General features: G+C 44.3%; 1 protein-coding gene across 1 annotated transcript in view; it reads right to left on the reverse strand.

Moving 5' to 3' along the window:
• Positions 1 to 14,911, reverse strand: part of EBPL (EBP like) — a 30,387-nt gene extending 15,476 nt beyond the window's left edge. Inside the window, exon 1 of the mRNA XM_080798771.1 lies at positions 14,565 to 14,911. Within this exon, the coding sequence (XP_080654897.1) occupies positions 14,565 to 14,735 (171 nt within the window). The 5' untranslated portion in view covers positions 14,736 to 14,911. The remainder of the gene's footprint in view (positions 1 to 14,564) is intronic.
• Positions 14,912 to 20,326: the final 5,415 nt, after the last annotated feature.

A 20,326-nucleotide genomic window follows, 5' to 3' on the forward strand; every position in this document is an offset into this window, starting at 1 on the left:
AAGTAGGCAGACAGGTAGGCAGAGAGAGAGGAGGAAGCAGGCTCCCTGCTGAGTAGAGAGCTTGATGTGGGGCTCGATCTCAGAGCCCTGGACTCATGGCCCGAGTCGAAGGCAGAGGCTTTAACACACGGAGCCACCTAGGCACCCCATGGAGCCATAAATATTTAAAATATTTTCTTTCTGCTATTAAATTTTCAACTATAAACCCACAGGGTGATGAAGAAAATTTTACCATGTTTATTTATTTAAATAAATTTTCAAGTTCTGTGGATCAGGAATTTTGGTTTAAAAACATACAGAAATTCCTATCAGATGCTCTAATGATTGAAGGATTGGACTGTAGTTAATTGAGCTGCAAACAAAATCAACTTAAAAGCTACATTGTGTCATAGCAAATAAAAGTAACAACATCAGGGTCATTTTTCATTCAAGGTGTTCTGGACATGTAATTTTAGTAACTGTGTTTTGGAGGCTTTTAGACAACTACCAGCCAAAGCTCAGATTAAAAACAAAAACAAACACAAAAAGGCTGGGCTAGACAAGCTACTGTTCTCTGTAGTTCAATGACCACTTTAGAGAAAAATGCAAATCAATTTACTCATTTCAACCCTTGAAGGAAAATTTAGTGGGGAAAAAAAGGCTTTCTAGAAATAAAAAGGAAAAAGAATCCCTTTTTTTTCTTTTTTGGTAATTTATGTTGGTATTTGTGAAGTCTAAATCTGTATTCAAATGTTTCTGCAAGCCTTTTGTTTTTTAGCTTGTTTGAATGAAGAACCAGAGAAAACAACACAATATTCATTATTAAGAGTGGGAGAATAAAGTGGAATAGGACAGAACCACTCATAAATCCTGTCAAAATTTATTAGCATTTTCTATTCAGACTCACAAAATCTCAGCCTAATCAGACTTGATTTTTCCATTTCATGGCAACAGCACCCATCATTGTTTCTGGAAGGATCAGCTGCTTCAGTCTCCTACAGCACCTCGATGACAAGGCGTTAGTGACTTCATAAATCTAGGCTGCCCAGCTGTCGTCCCCTTAATGACATGATGCCTCCTGTTTGCTGGAACCTGCTGCGCAGATGGGCTGTCGCCTGGTATTCAGGGGACAGTGCTGGCCTCTTCAGAACTCTGGGGATGGAACAGGCACACAAGTTCTATTGTTCCTACATGATGGGAGCTTAGTGTTTGGTTTAGAACTTGAAAACATCTCTCCTGTTTTAAGAATATGCCCTTCTCCACCAAGACTGTTATTTCTCTGATTAAGGATTTGAAAGTAAACTTTCTAAGCTCATCTTAGTTGGACAAGTGCTTTGTCACTTTATTACATGGGGACAGGATGAAAATTAAAAGTTAATCCTGGTATGGAGTACTGCGAGAAGGGTCACGAAAGGGCTAGACGAAGACAGAATCAACATTTACTGAACTCTGCTGGGTGCCAGGCTCCACGCCAAGTGTCCTACATCCTGGCTATTCAAATGTGGTCCATGGACCCCAACGTGGGCATCACTCAGGAGCTTGTCAGAAATGCAGAATTTCAGACCCAGACTTACAGAATCAAATTCGCATTGTAAAATTTCCCTGGGGATTTTCAAATTTGAGAAGCATTGCCCTAAACGACAAAGCTCAACTTAATACTCACAACAATACTTTGAAGACAATACTGTTTCCATACTTTACGGTTAAGTGCTTTGGTCTGAATGTGCGCCGCCCAAGCATGTGTTGAAATTCTATCTCCCAAAGATGATGATGTTAGGTGGGGCCTCTGGGAGATGCTCAGCTCACGAGGGTGGAACCCACCTGAATGGGATCGGTGACTCTCTCAGAAGCTCCAGGGAGATTTCCTAGCCTCCTCCACCAAGAGGACACGGCAAGAAGTCACCACCTTCAGAGCAAGGAGAGAGCCCTCCCTTGACGTGATGGCAGCCTGATCTTGGACTGCCAGCTTCCTGAACTCTGAGAAATACATGTCTGCTGTTTATTAAGTCACCCAGGCTGTGGTCTTTTGTCATAGCAGCCCAAATATATTAAGACAATAAGCAAACCGAAACAAAAGGCTTCCTTCCTTCTTTCTCGTCCTCCTTACAGAAAGGGTTGTGGTAGGGAAAATGTACTACTGTTCAGAATTTCCCAGCTGGTAAACGGCAGAGCCAGCTTTCCAGAGTGCCTCTGTTAGACCCCAAAGCCTGTACTCTTCCTAACTCTCCTCCCTGGCTCAGGCTTCTTGAATAATGGTCAGACCCTTCTAGAACAGTGCTGAGTACTCCCCACTGCACTTAAAAGGCAACTTGTGGCATGGGTGAAGGTGAGGGACAGGGACAGCAAAGCACGAGGAACCCCCGTCCTGAGAAACGGTGGAAGACACTGACACTAGGGGGCGCTGTAGGGTAGCCGGGGGACTCTACTTCGCTCTGGCTACAGAAGGGCACAGCTAGGACCAACCAAGAGAAATCGTAAGGAGGCTATTTCAGCTCACCCTAAGGAAGAATATTTTTGACACTAGAGCCATATCATTCTGGAAAGATGCTATTGGCTGAAAGTTTTCAAGCAAAGGGTGCATGACCTTCTGTCTGTCTGGGTTACTAGTACAATTCCTATTTCAAGGGGGAGACTGGACTCCTTGGCCCCTACTGCCACTTCCTAGACTGAGGTGGCTTTCTCACTTTCCACACACAGTACTGGGCATCCCTTTAGATGTGTCCATCATGACGCATGCCATGCCAAGTCTACCCCCAGTCCCCAGAGAGTGGATGGTTGTGGGAAACTGCGGTTTACACTGTGACAGCCACTGCTTTGACAACAGGTGATGACGCAGAGGACAAGGAGGGACAAGGAGCGATGACAGGACTCCAGAGCGGACAACTAACAGGCTGGCTGCAGGCTGACGAGGCAGCCTATCCCAAAAGCCACATTCAGAAAGGGACACACTGAGCCAAGGAAATTCTTGCTCTCTGGAACAGAAATGGACAAATAGGAGTGAATCCAAACTGATTCTGAAAACGAATTATGTCGTGACAGGCCAACAACTGGATGTGATGAATAAAAAGTTACAAGGAAGCATGTCGGGATGGTGCTTTAGGGCTGCCGTAACACGGTACCGCCAGCTGGGCGGCTTGGAGCCACATCTGCTGTCTCACGGTTCTGGAGCCTGTCTATCCAGGATCGAGGTGTCCGCAGGGTTGGTTCCTTCTGAGGGTTGTGAGGGAGAACCTGGCCCATAACTTCCTCCAGCTTCTGGTGGTTTGCAGAAGCATCACCCTGATCTCAGTCTTCTCTCCACATGGAACCTGTTTGTGTCTCTGTGTCCCAATTTCCCCTTTTCAAAAGGACACCAGTCATCCCAGATGAAGGCCCACCCTCATGGCCTCATTAAGTCTATAAAGTCCCCTCAGAATTGCAGGGCCACATTCTGAGGTACTGAGGGTCAGGACTCCAGCATGTTCCCTTGGGGGGAGGACACGATCTGACTGAAAATACATGGATAAGAGGAGTAGGTGTTATGGGATACACAGCAAGAATAAAGGGCAAGAAAGCCAGCAAGTAACAGAAAGAGAAGAAAACCTAGAGAGGAGCTAGGAGGAGGGTAATAATTTTCTTAACCCAGAGATGCCTGTGAATCAGCACCAACCTCCAAGGGCCCAGCAACATCTCAGCTTCTGCGGCATTTCCACGAGTTTCCATGTGTTGCCCTGTTCCTTGTTGCCACGTGTGCCTGCCCATCACTTGACCTAGTTTGAGGAAACAAATGCAGAGGTTCTGGCCCCAAAGAGCTCACTAGCGGGTCTGACACTGAGCTACCACTGTCCTCGGGAACTTATGTCCTAAAGAGGAACCCTGCAATGTGCCCTGCCTTTGCCTTTCATCCCCAAATTAACACGGTGCTCAAACAGGATAGTGACTTCAAAGAAGTACACCATGCAAGGAAAATCTCAAGTAACACAAAAGCTCCTCTGACTCTCCTCCACAAAGTGGTTGTGACTTGGGGCCACCATTTTGAATGGATAAAGCATTCATGGGATCTCTCTGTATTATCCCTCTGGGAGAAATGGACAGTTATCTCCAGATTACAAGTTTAATGTAAAAATTGGGCAAATCCCAGTAGAAGATATACGCAAGGCAAAGAAACATAAGAAAAGATGTTCAATATCACCAGACATCATGGAAATGCCAACCAAACCACAGCAGATTTTGTTCATATGCATCTACTGGAATGACTAAAACAACAAAAATACTAATACGAAGTTTAATGCACCAAATGTGTCCCCTCAGTTGTATCTGTTGAAGCCCTAACCCCCAATGTGATGGTATTTAGAGGTGGGGCCTTTAGAGATAATTGAGTTTAGATGACGTCACGAGGGTAGAGCCCCACGATGGGACTGTTGTCCTTATAAGAAGAAGAGAGACCAAGACTTGCTGTCAGCCACCCGAGGACACAGCAAGCAGGCAGCCGTCTGCAAGCCGAGAAGAGGGGTCTCACCAGAACCCAGCCTTGCCGGCAACCTGATCTCGAACTGCCAAGCCTCCGAAACATGAGATATGGCTGCTCTTTAAGCCACCAGTCTATGATATTTTTTTGTAACAATAGCCAGAGCGACTGAGACAAAAAGTGCTGGTGAGAACGTGAAGGAGCCAGAAGTGTAACATGTCACTGGTGGGAATGGAAATGGTAGCGCCACTGTGCAAAATGTTTGGCAGTTGTTACCCTGGTTAAAGAATCCACTCCTTGGGGCGCCTGGGTGGCTCAGTTGCTTAAGTGTCTGCCTTTGGCTCAGACCATGATCTTGGAGTCCCGGGATCGAGTCGTGCATCGGGCTCCCTGCTTGGTGGGGAGTCTGCTTCTCCCTCTGACCTCTCCCCCTCATGTTCTCTCTCTTTCTCTCAAATAAATTAATAAAATCTTAAAAAAAAAATCCACTCTTGGGCATTTACCGCAGATAAATGAAAACATACGCCCACACAAAGACTTGTAAGCAGATTCTCATAGCAGCATTATTACTTAGAACAGTCAAAAACTAGAAACAACCCCAATGTTCATTAACTGACTGATGGATAAGTAAATTGGGATGCATCCCTGTAGTGTGACACTGACACTATTCAGTAATTTATGCCAAATCAAAGACTACATATTTCATGATTTCATGTATATGAAATTCCTGAAACAGTAAACCGCTAATGACAAGAAAGCAGATCAGCATTTCCTGGTGCCAGAGGTCAGTGTGGGGGACATCTGCCAAGGGACGGGAGAAACCTCTGTCAAAAAGTGACAGAAATGTTCTATACTGTGATTGCGATAGTGGTCACACAACTCTACACTCGCCAAACTCATCAAGCTGTACTCCCCGGGGTGGGTTTTACTGTCTGGAAATTATAACCCCATAAAGCTAGAATGGGGAAAAAGGGAATTTAGAAAGTGGCTGGTTTCTATACATAGATATGTCCCAATAGTTTCCATGTAGAGCAACAACCAGTTGAAGTACAAAGGAAAAATATCTCATGGTAGCAATAAAAATATTTAGGAGTCAATTTTAAGAGACCGTAACTGAGGATTTAAATAGACTGAGATCCACTCAATTCTTTGGACTCAGGATTGTAAAGATATCACTTACTCTCAAGTTAAAGTAGGAGTTGACGAAAACCCCAAAGCAAAACACCAACTTTTAGAATCTGGCAAAGGGAATCTAAAGCTCACGTGGAAGGATTGATATTTACGTGTCTGAAAGTGAGTGGTAAGAAGTTTGCTTTGTCGGATATTAAAATGCACTTTCAGGCTAAAATAATACGACACTGTATGGACAGAACTGGAACTGAAAGATTCATAAAACAGAATTGAATGTTTAAAATCTCCCAATTATCCACGCATATGAAAGATTTTAGTATATGATTAAAAATAGAATCTCAAATAAGTGGAGAAAGGATGGATTAGTCAACAAATGAGACACTTTCTTGGCCAAAAAGAAGAGGATGTGTAATAAAGCATGAGTGAGATCATTTGTATTATCCTATGAATGCCCGTCAGCTCAATAAGGAAGACAGAAAGAGCCGTATAGAAAAACAGGCTATCGGCGTGCCTGGGTTGCACAGTCGGTTAAGCACCCAGCTCTGGTTGTGATCTCGGGGTGGTGGGCTGGAGCCCCGTGATGAGCCCCAAGTCGGGCTCTGCACTGAGCACAGTCTGCCTGAGCTTCTCCTCCTCTCTCTGCCCTTCCCGCTGGTGCTTTCTCTCTCTCTCAAAATAAATAAATACATTAAAAAAAAAAAAAAAAGAACAGGCTATTGGGGGTGGATTCCAGGATCCAAGCCCTATATTCCTGTCCCAAAGCCTGGCGGAGAACAGCAATGCTGACCAACCTTCTAGAAAGCATGGGGCTCTGTTAGTGAGGGTATCGTGCAATCAGGATGGAGCAAAGATGACACAATCCTTTTTTTCCTGGGAATCATGTAAGTCTCCTGGGTTCTCATGAGACTACAGAAGAAGGCAGACTCCTAATAAGGGGCTGAATTTCCCACTCCTAGACAGGATGGAAGCTTGCCAATTCCATTTATTTTGGTTTTCTTTTTTCAGCTTGATTAAACTTGTCCAATAGAAGAAAAGATACCTGCTCCAGGACGTTTATTATAAAATTCTGGCTGTTTTTAGTGGCAAGGAACTTAGAAATAACTTGAAGTTGCGTGTTTGGTCCAGTCATCCACGCTATGGAATAATGTGCAACTATTAAAAGAAAGAGTATCAGGGCGCCTGGCTGGCTCAGTACAGCACATCACTCTTGATCTCAGGGTCATGAGTTCAAGCCCTACAGTGGGAATAGAGATTAGTTTAAAAAAAGAGAGAGAGAGAGAGAGAAAGTATATCTCAGCCTAGGTCCCCCAAAAAACATTCTACTGTGTTCCACCACTTTTATGGAGATGGCTCTCCCAGGGAGGCTGGAAGCAGGTGGGGGACGAGAAAGGAGCCAGAGAAGGAGGACAAATCCGACCCGAGGCTATGCCACCGAGCTTAGGAACTCAGTAACACCACTCAGCAACATGCTGGCCATCCCTACCTTGACTTTTTCCAGAGACTGTATATGCACTACTGCTTCTCTGGGAAGTCCATCTCAGGGGAGGGAGGAAGAACTTATCCTGGGGCTCCCAGATATCACTGCCGGAGGTCACCGTGGCAGGTAGCTAGAAGCTGAGTGGGGCCCAAGGACCCCACACCTGGGCTGCATCCCAGAGGCCTGGGGCAGGAGCGGGCAGCAGACGCTGTCTGCTTGGGGCCGAGGGGAGTCAAGTCAGAGTTGGCTGCTGTGGCGGCGGCGGGACGGAGCCTCTTGTCAAGGGTCAGATGAGACCCAGAAGACCTAAGCCAGCGCGTAAGAGCTGTGTGATCTAGTAATGACACCTGGCGCTGGCATGGGTGTGAGAAAGCAGCTGACTTTATAAACGCGGACTCTCTCTGTGGAGTCTTGATTTTTTTTTTTTAAAGATTTTATTTTTATTTATTTATTTGAAAGAGAGAGAGCAAATGAACAAGAGACATAGAGAAAACGAGTAGGGGAAGGGGAGGGGAGGAGATGGGAGGGGTAGAGGGAGAAGCAGTCTCCCTGTTGAGCAGGGCATCCGATGCGGGTCTCCATCCCAGGACTCTGGGATCCTGACGATCATGACCTGAGCCGTAGGCAGAGGCTTAATCCACTGAGCCACCAAGGTGCCCCTGGAAGACTATTCTTGAGAATACAAACAATAATCATCTCTGGCTTGTTTTATCTTTTTCTTCCTTTTAGATCTGTAAATGTTATATGTTTGGCAGTGATCCCGGGAATAGAAAATTTAAACCAATTTTGTCTTAAAACACTGACACGGGAAACGCATTCCGACATTTTAGATATTTGAGCTATTTGAGGCTTAACATGTAAATGATTGATAACTACCACAAATTGAAATGACAGGATCACTCTTCCATTCATGGGGTATCAACAAATTCTCCAGAACAGCTCCTACAAACCAGGCACCACGCCAGGTACTGGGGATAGAGGAAGACAAAACAATTGCAAATTGTGTGTAGTGTTACAAAGGACAAAACCAAACCAAACCAAACCAAAAACAAAAAAACATGGTATTTCCCTAGGATATCTCTTCCATTTCAAAGGAAATAAATTTAAGTAGGATTAACATTTTTTAAAGCATTTATATACTTCATTTTATGTTTTAGGATTTTAGGTCAATTACAACAAAAACATTCAATTAAACGGTACATTAAAAAGTATTTTAAAATGTACTTAAGAATTTTAAAATATTAGTCACAAAAATTATAAAAATGAATAAGAATCCAGATCAGGAGACCAATAAGAATATATATATGTTGTTGTTATTATAGAATTTAATGTGGTTCTGAGCTTCCAAGCAGCCAAACGAAAAGGGAGAAGTATTTACATTGTTCTTGCTGTCAGAAAGCAACAAATGAACCGATTTTCTGGGGAGAAACTAAGCTTCTCCCAGCATTTTGCTGCAAAAGCAATTCCTCATATGGATACACGGACAGTGACATTAGTAACTGTCATTCTCCCTGTGAAACAACTGGAGAAAAACTCTCTGCTACTCTCTAAGCTCTGAGAGGACAAGGGCCATGTGTTTTGTCTGTGTCCAGCACAGCACCTGGCCCCAAGGAGGCACTCAAATATTTGTGGAAATGAGGAACAACAGAACAGGATTTCACTCTGAGGTGTAGCTACCCAGACATCTATCCCTAAGACATGTCTTGTTCAGGGTGTTGGAAAACAAACTGGATTTTGGTCTGCAGAAGCAGAATGGCTGTGTACCCCATACCCTGAAAAGGCCAGTGGGCCATTATGGGTGCTATTCCCTGGACTTTCCATTTGGCATCACTTCTAAGCTTGTATTAGGTTCTCCAGAGAAAGAGAACCAATGGGACAGGGATACACACAGACAAAGACACAGACACACACAGAGACACACACACACACAGGGCCCATCATAAGGAACTGGTTTATGTGATCATGAAGGCTGACAAGTCCCATGAACTGCAGATAAGTGGGCACAATGGAGCCCCAGGAGAGCTGATGATGTAGTTTTGGTCTGAGTCTGGAGGCCTGAGAACCAAGAGAACTGATGTAGTTTTAGTCCAAAGGCTGCAGGTTTGAAATCCAGGAAAAGCCACTGTTTCACCTTGAGTCTGAAAGAGGAAAAGGCCAGTGTACCTGCCAGTCTGAAGGTAGTGAGGCAGGAAGCATTCTAGCTTACTCTGCCCGAAGGTCAGCCTTTTTGTTCTGCTCAGACCTTCAACTGATTGGATGAGGCTCACCCACATTAAGGAGGGCCACCTCCCTTACTCAGTCTACCAGTTTAAATGTTATGTTATGTTATGTTATTTGTTTTAAAGGAGGCTCCACACCCAACATGGAGCTTGAACCCAATACCTGAAGAGTCACATGCTCTACCACCTGAGCCGGCAAGGCACCCTTAACTGTCAATCTTACCCAAAACATCCTCACAGAACACCCAGAATAACATGTGGGCAAATAACTGAACATCCCTTGGCTCAGTCAAGTTGACACAGACAATTAACCATCACAAAGCTTTACCATTAATATATAGCGAAACCAACTGTGATTCACCAGGACTGCCAAATAGCATGAAGGCTATAAATGCGTTTACTGGAGAGGAGGTCTATTTTACAGCAAAACCAACAAAGATGACTATGCCAAAAAAAGAAAGGGAAAACAGGAGACAGTAACAGACTGAACTAAAAGGCAACTTGAGACCTAATGATAAAACAAGTAGGAGGAGGAAGAAATTTTTAGAATCCCAAGAGTCGGAGGCTGAAGCTACTGTTGTGGAAAGTGGGAACAGATGGAGATGCTAAATGGAAAAGGGTAATGTCCAAAATACACAAATTAATAGGGACTTGACCAGCCACTGGGACTCGGGACTTCTTAAAGGAAGACCCACGGGTGTTAAGGTAGGACGAATGGGGACGGCTGAAGCCCGAGTTTTCCATGACAACTGTCCTTCAGCCTGGAGGACAAGCCTAAGTCATGCTTTCAATGAGGAAAGTGTGGGAGGAACTAGTCAATCAGAGCGGTTTGATCCGAGGACAGGGAGCGGATTCAGGCAGATTCAGCTCTGCTGTAGGTTAATTCACATGCCCAGGCACAGCACTGGACAGCAAGTGCTGTACAGCTAACTTCTCTGCTCCTTCACTTTTCCCTTGACCATGCTCTTGCTCACAGATGCTCCCAGACCTTCCCATCTCAGACAGAACCCAAAGTCCCTGCCTGCTCCTTCAATATCTTTGAGCCACCCTCTTACACTCCTCTTCCTCCCACCATCAAATCTCCAGGTCTTTCATATGCTGCCTCCATTCTTTTTCTACTCCCGTTGCTAAGTTCTTAGCTTCTCAAAAAATACTTTTACCAACGACTTTTTTTTTTTCTTTTGAGTAAACTTTACACCCAACATGTGGCTGAACTTACGACCCTGAGATAAAAAGTTGCATCTTCCACCAACTGAGTCAGCCAGGCACTCTTACTAATGACTTCTTTTTTTTCTTTTTAAAGATTTTATTTATTTATTTGAGAGAGAGAGAGAGAGAGCGAGCAAGAGCGAGAATGAGCACAAGAACAGGGTGAGGAACAGAGGGAAAATCAGTCTCCCCGCTGAGCAAGTAGCCCAAGGCGGGGCTCGATCCCTAGACCCCGAGATCATGACCTGAGCAGAAGGCAGATGCGTAAGCAACTGAGCCATCCAGGTGCCCAGCCCTACTAACAATTTCTTGATCGACTTCTTAATCACTGGACCCAGAGGCTCCGGCTCAGTCCTCACCTTTTTAAATTTTTAAATGGTGCTGAAGCAATTGACAGTGATCTTGTCATTCTGTCCCTTGGGTCCCAGGACCCAGCGCTATCCTGGTTCTTGGTCCGGCCCACTGTCTCCCCTTCCTGGCTCTTCCTCTTCCTGGCTGTTCAATATATACACATTTTAAGACATTTTTAAAGATTCTGTTCTCAATCCTCAGCATTTTCACCTTTCTGTTCTCTCTCGCTCAGAAAATTCTCACTCCAGAGCTTCCCACTGTCTCCTCCAAAGCAGTAAAAACGTCCAACTCTCTCCACTCTGCCCTGAATCTGTCTCTCCAGCTCATCTTACAGTTTCAACTGCCTTCTGGCCGTTTCTCCTCAACTCTACACCAGAACCCCAGATTCACAGTTCTAAAATCTGGTCTTCCTGTCTTCACTAAGATTGTCTACAGGATCCCCGTCTTCTCCACCCCCAACGTACAAGTGGTCACTCTGACTTACAACGTTCTCCCCTGGAAACATTCTCCCCTGGAAGGTCTGTTGGATTTAACTTTTTTCCCCATTTTAACTTCCAATTCCACCTTAGCTCAGTCCTCTTTCATCTCACTCCTCAAATACTGCACTTGATTTTAGCTGATCTTTTGGTCCCTTCACTATCCTTTCCAAACCACCATCCGCTATGCTGGCAGAGAATTCTCTGTGTACCCCTTGTATTCCTGCACCGTCTGAGGTCTCTGAGCACAGGCATTTACAACAGATTTAAGAATCTTTATATAAGGAGACACTCTAAGGTAGTAAACTTAAAGAGATCTCTCCTTCCTAAGGTGTTCCAGGGTAGTAAAGATAAAGACCTGCCTTTCCTTCCCAGAGATTTGTTTACATTCTTGACTAAAGATAAGGACTCTCTCCCAAGAAGTAGGAGCAGGTCACCAGCAACTCCAGGTAAGATGGGAGCCTGAGTTTGCTGTTCCTCGCCCCGAAACGCCCCCATTGCCTGTGCGGGCATGAGCAAGCCCTTGTGTGCTGCCTGCCGCACTTGGGGAAATCAACCAGGCTAACTTGTTAATTTGTAAGAAGGGTACAATCTCAGACCCTTTACAATTTCTGACTTAATTCACCACCACTAAATCATTTTTGAAAGATCTGCTTTGGCCATGCTACTTCCTTGCCTGAGATCTTTCTTCAACGGCTTCCTATTACAGGATGAAATTCAAAGTCCTACTTGTCGTTCAAGTGCCTTTCTAGCCTGTCCTCCCACTTCTTCCCTAGGTAGACCCTGTGCTCTAGTTAATCAGGAGATGTTTCCCAAAACATAGACATCCATATCCTGCCTCCCTGCGCTGCCCATGCCTAGAAAGCTCTACTTAGATTGCAGAGAAGGGGGAAAACCATGAAGCACCCATGCAAAGAACGTCCACGGCCACCTGTGAGGAAGTGTGAGCCAAACCACTGATTTCTCCATGTATGTTGCCTTAACTCCTTCCAGGTGCCCTGGTGGGAAATCAGCCTGTCCTTCACCCTGGCCATAACCAACCAAGCTTTGGCCCTGGGCTGCAGCCCCAGGAACCACATTCTGGTTGGACGCCAGGGAGCTGAAATGCCTTTGGGAATGCTTGGCTGGAAACCCTGTCGAACGGGGTGCTCTAGAGGCCTTTGATGGTAGCCAACACATCCCAATGTCTCCTCCCTTTTGAGAAGTTTAAAGGCATAAGAAGAGGCAGCTCAGGTTCTAGTGTGAACAAGTGAGTCGTAGTTCCAGTTCTCTGGGAGGCTTTCTTTCCCAGTCTTTGCCTATGCCACACTTTACTGGCATTCTTGCAGTAAACTCCCAGCCAAAGGTACTGTGCGCACACACTTTTCTTGCAGGTTTTAACCTTCATTCAAGTGCCCTCCTCACCAGTCTCTATGATATGTGTACAAAGATGCTGGCTGAAGCATGGTGTGTAAACAGCAAAATAAAAACATACCTATTAATACAAGCTAGCTAAGTTATCATATTTTATCATCAATTATAAGATATATACCAATTTCACAGATATAAAATATCATTGTTCTAATATGTGAAAAAAAATGTGCCGTTTAGAATTAAAAAATGAAAGGTATGGTGCATTCATATGGTGGGCTCTTCTGCAGCTGGAAGAGGTAAAATAGGGTTGTGGGAGGGACACTGCCTTCAGAACAGGGGGTGGGAGGAGACACGAGCAATGACTCCACGTGTGGGCTTAACCTCAAGGTGCCACAAATGTAGATGTGTGTGATGTTACCTGTAACAGCCTGTGCTTGAAAAGCAGACTTAATTTTCTTAAACTAGGTGGGCATATGGGTATATGTTTTTGTATCATGATACATTTCTGTATGTCTAAAATATACTACATTTTCTTTAAGAGGGCCAGCCACCTTGTTTTACTAACCCTGTTCTTTGGGAGACCATGTGTCCAAGGACACCTTAAAAAATCAACTCTGTAAATGAAGGAGCTGAAGGACTAGTCACTGTCTCTTATTTCCACATGTAAACTTTCAGGAAAGAAAGAATTGCACATTTCAGCAACATCTGGTATGTGCACATATCCAAGCCATCAACACTTAGAGACCTAAATGTTTATCAAAACCTTTTTCTTTTCTCCTTCTTTCTCCATACTCTAGACTTCGGCTTTCGATCAACCACAGGTCTGCCTAGATAGAAGCAAGGTCAAATTTGCAAAACAGCTATTTTGGCTTAGTTGTTAAAAAACAAAAAACAAAACAAAACAAAACAGAAAAAAACAAAACCTTTAGGGGCTCAGTAAGTTAAGCGACTTCCTCTGCCTCGGGTCATGATCTCAGGGTCCTGGGGTCAAGCCCCGCATCATGAGGGCTCCCTGCTCAGCGGGAAGCCTGCTTCTCCCTCTCCCTCTGCCGTTCCCCCTGCTTGTGCTCTCTTTCTGTCAAATAAATAAAATCTTAAAAAAAAGAAAATTAAGAAAAGAAAAGAAAAGAAAAGAAAAGAGAAACCCTTTAAAAGACGTGTGTGCATGGAGGAGGGAGGCATTTCAACAGAATTCCCTTAAATACTAACCTCCTGGTTATTTATAAAATGGGTTGAATTTTTAGGGACATGGTTCCCCAAACCTGGCATGTTACAAAGAGCGCAAGCTTTGGAGCCAGACTCTGCTGAGAACCACGCCAGCTGTGTGGGCCTGTAAAGTCACCTAACTTTGCACAGCGTGTTCTCTCCTCGGTAAAACAGGGACCATAAGTAGATTACAGGGTGTTGTAAAGATCGGAAATAGTGAACACCACGCTGTACCTGGCAGTCATTACCCAAACATGGTGATTACTCTCAGGGCACGCGGGATGTTTCGTTTTGGTACCGGCCCTCGCAGTTTGCGCAGTGCGCCTCCTCATCCCTCTCTGCTCCCTCTAGGGCACTCAAAAACGCTCACGATCTCAGTTTCCGTGCAACATTTACGTGCAGGTCACGTAAGCCAAGGCTTTTGGGTTGCTTACAATCAAACTAACGTAACACGATACAGAAACAACCATTTTCAAAGGGCTTTTGGTTTGGTGGTTTTTAATCCGGCAGAGGAGCTGGTACCCCAGGAAGGCACGCGCTCTTTCTACACGAGGGGCCGGAGAGGGGCAGCCCCGCGGCCTCCAGGCACCTCCCGGTCTCCGCAGACCGCCCGCCCGCTGCAGGGCGCGAGGCGGCCCACCGGTCCGGGTCCTTTTCCGGGAGCACCCCGCGACCAGGGAGGGGAGGGTCCCGAGAGCCGCGGCGCCCGCACTTACCAGGGCGAAATGCACCAGGGCATCGTAGCAGAGCCAGACGAGCACCCCGCGGTCCGCCGGCCCAAGGCCGCGGCCGAGGCGCAGGCCCAGCGCGCAACCCGCGAGCAGCAGCGCGGCGCACATCAGCAGCGAGCGACCCGCCGCGGTCCCCAGCTCCCAGTCCGCGCCCATACTGCCTGCGGCCGGCGGAGCCTGGGAACCCGAGCCCGCGGGGGAAGCGCCGGGACGGGGTGGGGCCGCTCCTAGCCGGCGAGCGGGGGAGGCGCTTCCTTTTCCGCCTCCTCTCCTGGCCCGCCCTTGGAGCCTGGAGGTTTTCAGGGGAGTCGGGATGTTGCTCACGAACCCGCCTAACTGCCTGGACCAGACCTGCTTCCCGCCTAAGCCCAAAAGACTGGCAGTAGCCACACCTTCTGATGGGCTCTTTCAGCAAGGTTCAAAACCTTAAGCAATAAAGCGAAGTCCAAATGGTAGAAATTTTGCCAAAAGACCGGGAAGAATTTTAGGAACAAAAGGTCCTAATGAGGCCCTTGCGAGTCTTGCAGGAGAGGTGAGGGCCAAGGGCATTTTCACGCACCAGCAGGCTTTTTAAAACCCTGGTGGCTTACTCTGACCCTATTTCTTTCTTTACGCTTTTTATTAAAGTTTTTTTTTTTTGTTTTTTTTTTTTTTTTTACAGAAATCACAAGTAGGCAGAGAGGCAGGCAGAGAGAAAAGGGGAAGCAGGCTCCCTGCTTAGCAGATAGCCCAATATGGGGCTCAATCCCAGGACCCTGGGATCATGACCTGAGCGGAAGGCAGAGGCTTAACCCACTGAGCCACCCAGGTGCCCCTCTGAGCTTATTTCTTAAAAATCCACAGAAACAGCAAAAGTATTGGGGGAGAGGAGCAACAGGTTGTATTGGCTGGACACTGGATTCTTTTAACTATCTTATCCAAGTCACAACAACCCTAGGAGGTCAATGTTTTCCTCGTTTACAAACATGAAAACAGCCTCAGAGTAACTTGCCTACGGACTCTCAGTGACTACGGAAGCCAGAACCCACAAGACCTTTGCTTTCTGACCCTGCACGCTGATATCTTGTAGGCAATTATAGCTTTCCCTTAAAGAAGTGCCACTTTGTGCTGGTCACCACATTAACGTTTTCTCTCTGCATTTGCTAGCATCTTGTTTGCTTTCAACCTTCTCCTCGCTCCCTTTCTTAGGCATCCATTACTTAGAGACTCAGCACTGGAGAACGGAGTCAGAGTTTAAGAAGAGTGTAACCCTTATTGACCAAGTCTGTGTCTTCACTTTTGGATAGCCAAATAAAATACAGGATGCCCAGATAAACTGGAGCTTCAGACTTAAAAAGAGAAAGAAAGAAAGAAAGAAAGAAAGAAAGAAAGAAAGAAAGAAAGAAAGAAAGAAAGAAAAAGAAAGAAAGAAAGATTTTTAAATACTTATACTTAATTATCACTGGGGTACTTACGCTAAAAAAGTATTCGTTTGTTTTAAAATACAATGGAATATTATTCAGCCATAAAAAGGAAAGATATCCTGTCACATGCTACAACATGGATAAATCTTGAGGAGGTTATACTGAGATAAGCCAGTCACAAAAGGAGAAATAATGGTATGATTTCATTTATATGTGGTATCTAAAGTAGCCATATTTCTAGAAACAGAAAAGAGAATGGAAGATGCCAGGGGCTTGGGGAGGGTAAAAAGAGGAGTTGTTTAATGGCTTATAGAGTTTCAATTTTGCAAGATGAAAAAGTTATGGAGTATGATTGCACAACAATGTGAATATTACTTAACACTACCAAACTATACACTTAAAATATGGTAAAGATGGCAAATTTTGTTATGTGTATCTTACCACAATTTAAAAATATGCCTTCTGGCATTGAGCACAATTTCAAGAACTTTCTCCCCTGGTTACTCCTTATATAATATTTTATATAGCATTTAACACCAGATAAATTATATTATTTATGCATTTATTGCTAGGCTCTTGCCACTAGAGTGTAAGTTCCACATGGACTTATGTTTGGCTTCTTGGCTGCTCCATCCCTGTCACCTGTTACAGAGTTTGGCATATACTAGTTGCTCAATTAAGTAAGTGTGGACTGAAAAAGTGAGTATATCCAATCTTGCCACCTACGCTTTGGATTCTCTCCTGTAACTTAGAAAATTGTTCATCACTCTTCTCATGTAGAGTTAACATCTTTCTCAATGGGACTTCCCCCACCAATTTCCCTGTATAACCCTTTAGTGACCCTGCCCTCCCCTTTGGAGCAAAATAAAAACCTGATTAGATTTAATGTCTCCATATTGTGTCCCTGCTCCTCAGTCCTTCCTACTCTAGTTTCCTCCCTTGTCTCAGTGATACACACTATGGTGACTGGTGACATCTGTTATCACTAACCCAAAGGACATTTCCTGTCCTCACTTTACTTGACTTCTCAACAGCATCACAGGACCCTGGAATCTCTTTTTTCTCTATTTTCTGAGGAAACACACAGCACTTACTTTTTACTTCCCTATCTATACCTTCTGTTCCCATTGAAAGCTCATCCTCCACTATAGGCCCATTCAATTTTGGAATTCCACAATGCTGTCCTAAGCCCTGTTCTCACTCCAAATGCTGGACACAGGCAGTTTCATGATCACCCCCTGCATTAATAACCACCAAAACAGGCAGAGAATTCAACTCTCTAGCCCAGCTCTCTCCTCTGAGCCTCAGAGCAGTATTTCCTACTGCCCTACTTGACTGTCATTTAGATGTCTTAACACAACCCAACTGAACTCATCACCTTCTATTCCCTATGTCTGAGTCTTTCCCAGTGTTCCCTATCTTGTGCTACTTCCACTCATCAGTTACTGCAACACAGAAACTTATAAATCATCCTCAGTACTTCCCTCTCCTCAAACTCCAGATCTAAGGCATCACCAACTCCTATTTTAGCTGCCAAGTACCTCTTGATCCCATCCACTTCATGGACCAAGCTGTTCACCCTCTCTTGCTTCAGTGATTCACACTCACTAATGTGACCTCTAGACATCACTAACCCCAAGTACATTTCCTATCCTTACCTTATCAGCCCATGATCATTACTACACATGATTCTTCTATCATTCTTGTGGAATGATAACAATAATGAGTAATGATGATTGCCCATTGCTCTTAGACTGACTTACCAGCTGTGGGACCTGGCCCCTACCAACCTCTTTAGATCCTCCCATGTCCCTAGTAATCCTGCTCCCCATCATTATTTTTGCTCTAGTTATATATATATATTTTTAAAGATTTGTTTTTATTTATTTAATAGAGAGAGCACAGAGGGAGCAGCATGCAGAAGGGGGGAGCCTGACACAGGGCTCGTTCTCAGGACCCCGGGATTATGACCCAAGCCAAAGGCAGACTCTTAACTGAGCCACCCAGGTGCCCCTGTACTTGCTTTCTTTCACACCCTTTAACTTACCATGGTGCTTCCTACATGACTGAAGACATGGAAAGGATACATATAAACAGAATCTGATCTTATTATGAGGAATCTGGGCTGAAATCAGTAATATGGCATTTATAAATTCTTATATTTAGGTTTGAAAGTGTAAGTGCTAACTACTGAGTCAAAGAAGAGCTGATGACAAGGGGAGCTGAGACTGTTGCTTGATCACAAGTCTAATTATGATGAAGCTGGTATTATAATGGAAAAACTCTTCTCCACATTGATAGAATTAAGTGTCCAGATAATGGAATGTTCCTATTTCATTTTGCTGAGAAACTGGTCACATCACATTATTCGTGGGGTCTTTGGAATGCACATGACAGGAAACAGTTCCAGGAACGACTTTATACATAGTTGGCTGAAATGCACGGGGTGTTCAGGTCGAGGAAGGCAACTGATAAATGCAGATCTGCCTCTTCTGGTAACAAGGAATAACACAAATTTTATTTATAAAGATGGTCATTTAAGAGCAGTACCCTCTGTTCAGTATTAAGAAAAGAGTTGGTAACAGCTAAAAAGCTATTCCACAAAGTAGAATAGGGTCACTTAAAAGCATTTCATGATTGCTTCTTAAACTCTCCAACTCCTGCAGGAATGTTTCCATAAAACAGCCTTCCTCAAAACTCTGATTTTATCTTTAAAATGTCACAGAAAAGGTGTCCTGTTACATCTGTAACACTTAGACTTGTATAACCATAAAACTGCTCTACTTATCATCAAGTAAATCTGCTGTCCCATGAAGATGTGTTTATCTTGTGGATCTGCACGTTACTTGGCACAAGTCCCCATTTATCTCCGGGTACCAGTTTGACAAAAGAGACTGACTCAAGAAGGTGGATGGCAATTTTGTTAGGGTAGGGATGTTAGGGATGTTGTAGAAGTTCCCTGTGGGAACACGTCCTTTATAGCATGACTCATAGTTCCACTGCTTGTGATCATTTTCAATAAAATTTCCTGATGGGTCCAGTCTCTCACAGGGCTTCAAAGAAGTGCTTTTCAGACTATGCTGTGATTTTCTGGTCCCACCCCAGCTTTCCCAGAGAACTTAAATATCTCAACTAAAAATGTCTGAAAAACACTGCTACAGGGCAGTGTTGTGAAAATTGTGGGCAATTAACACATTTGCTTGTTTCACACACTTTCTTTTCTTTCTTTCTTTTTTTTTTTGCCACAGGATAAATTCAAGAAAGTTAGTAGTTCCTCCATATTCCCATTTCTATCCTAAGTCCTTTGCAATAGGGGCTCAGTACTACCAGGAGTTCCTACAGGTGGGTGATAGGGCTGGCTCTGATTTCTCCTAAAATGGAGAATGAAGAAAAGGCATATTTTTGTCTCCTCTCTTTTTAGCTGATGCGTCTGAGCAAAGTCGGGACTGTTTACACAACAAAAAGGCATGACTTAGGTCAGTGGTTTGCACCCAGGCAAATTTGGCTACCAGGGGATGGACATTTGGCAATGCCCGGAGACAAGTTTTGTTGTCACGGCGACTGGGGAATACAGAGGTACTTAGTGGGCACAGCCTAAAGATGCTGCTAAACATCCTACAATGCAAAGGACAGTCCCCCACAACAAAGAATGAGCCAGCCTAAAATGTCGCTATTGCGGGGTTTGAGAAACCCTGATTTAGGTCAAAGTTAGTTGAGGAGTTTCAGGGACAAATAAGGCGGTTAAAGGAGGTGACCAGGCTACATTCTCAAACCCTTTTCCCAAACACTTTCTCTTAATATAATACTGAGCCCCAGCTATACACAGGACAGACAGACTTAACAGTCTACCTCTATATAGTACTTTTTGCACTACTTTTTAGCTTTATGCACACCATAAAGCATCCCTTTAAAACTTTAGACAAATGAGTGGTAGGTTATATAGAACACTCCTTGGGTTATACGCCTTAAGACTTATAGCTTAATGTACAGAAATTGTACTCCCTTTCTCCAAATAGATTTAATTGAAATCCCCTGGTTCAACTAGGGTTACAACCATCACTGTAAGACAACTGACATTCATGAATTTTCACTTGTAATAATTAAATAATCCCCTAAAAAGGACAACTCTTCTGAAGGAAATCATGGCAAGATGACATAGAAGTACTATCACATTTATTTACTTATACACACTGACTTCTTTCAAAAATAATTTGAAGTGGCATTATACTAAAGTAAAAATATCTGTATATTCAAAAGTTCAGATGTTCTTTTGTCATTTAATTAATCCAAGACTTCATTTAGAGCCACAACTCTATCTCACAGGTTAAAACTTCCAAGTTTACT

Source organism: Martes martes, assembly GCF_963455335.1.
Source record: "Martes martes genome assembly, chromosome: 3".
NCBI lineage: Eukaryota > Metazoa > Chordata > Mammalia > Carnivora > Mustelidae > Martes > Martes martes.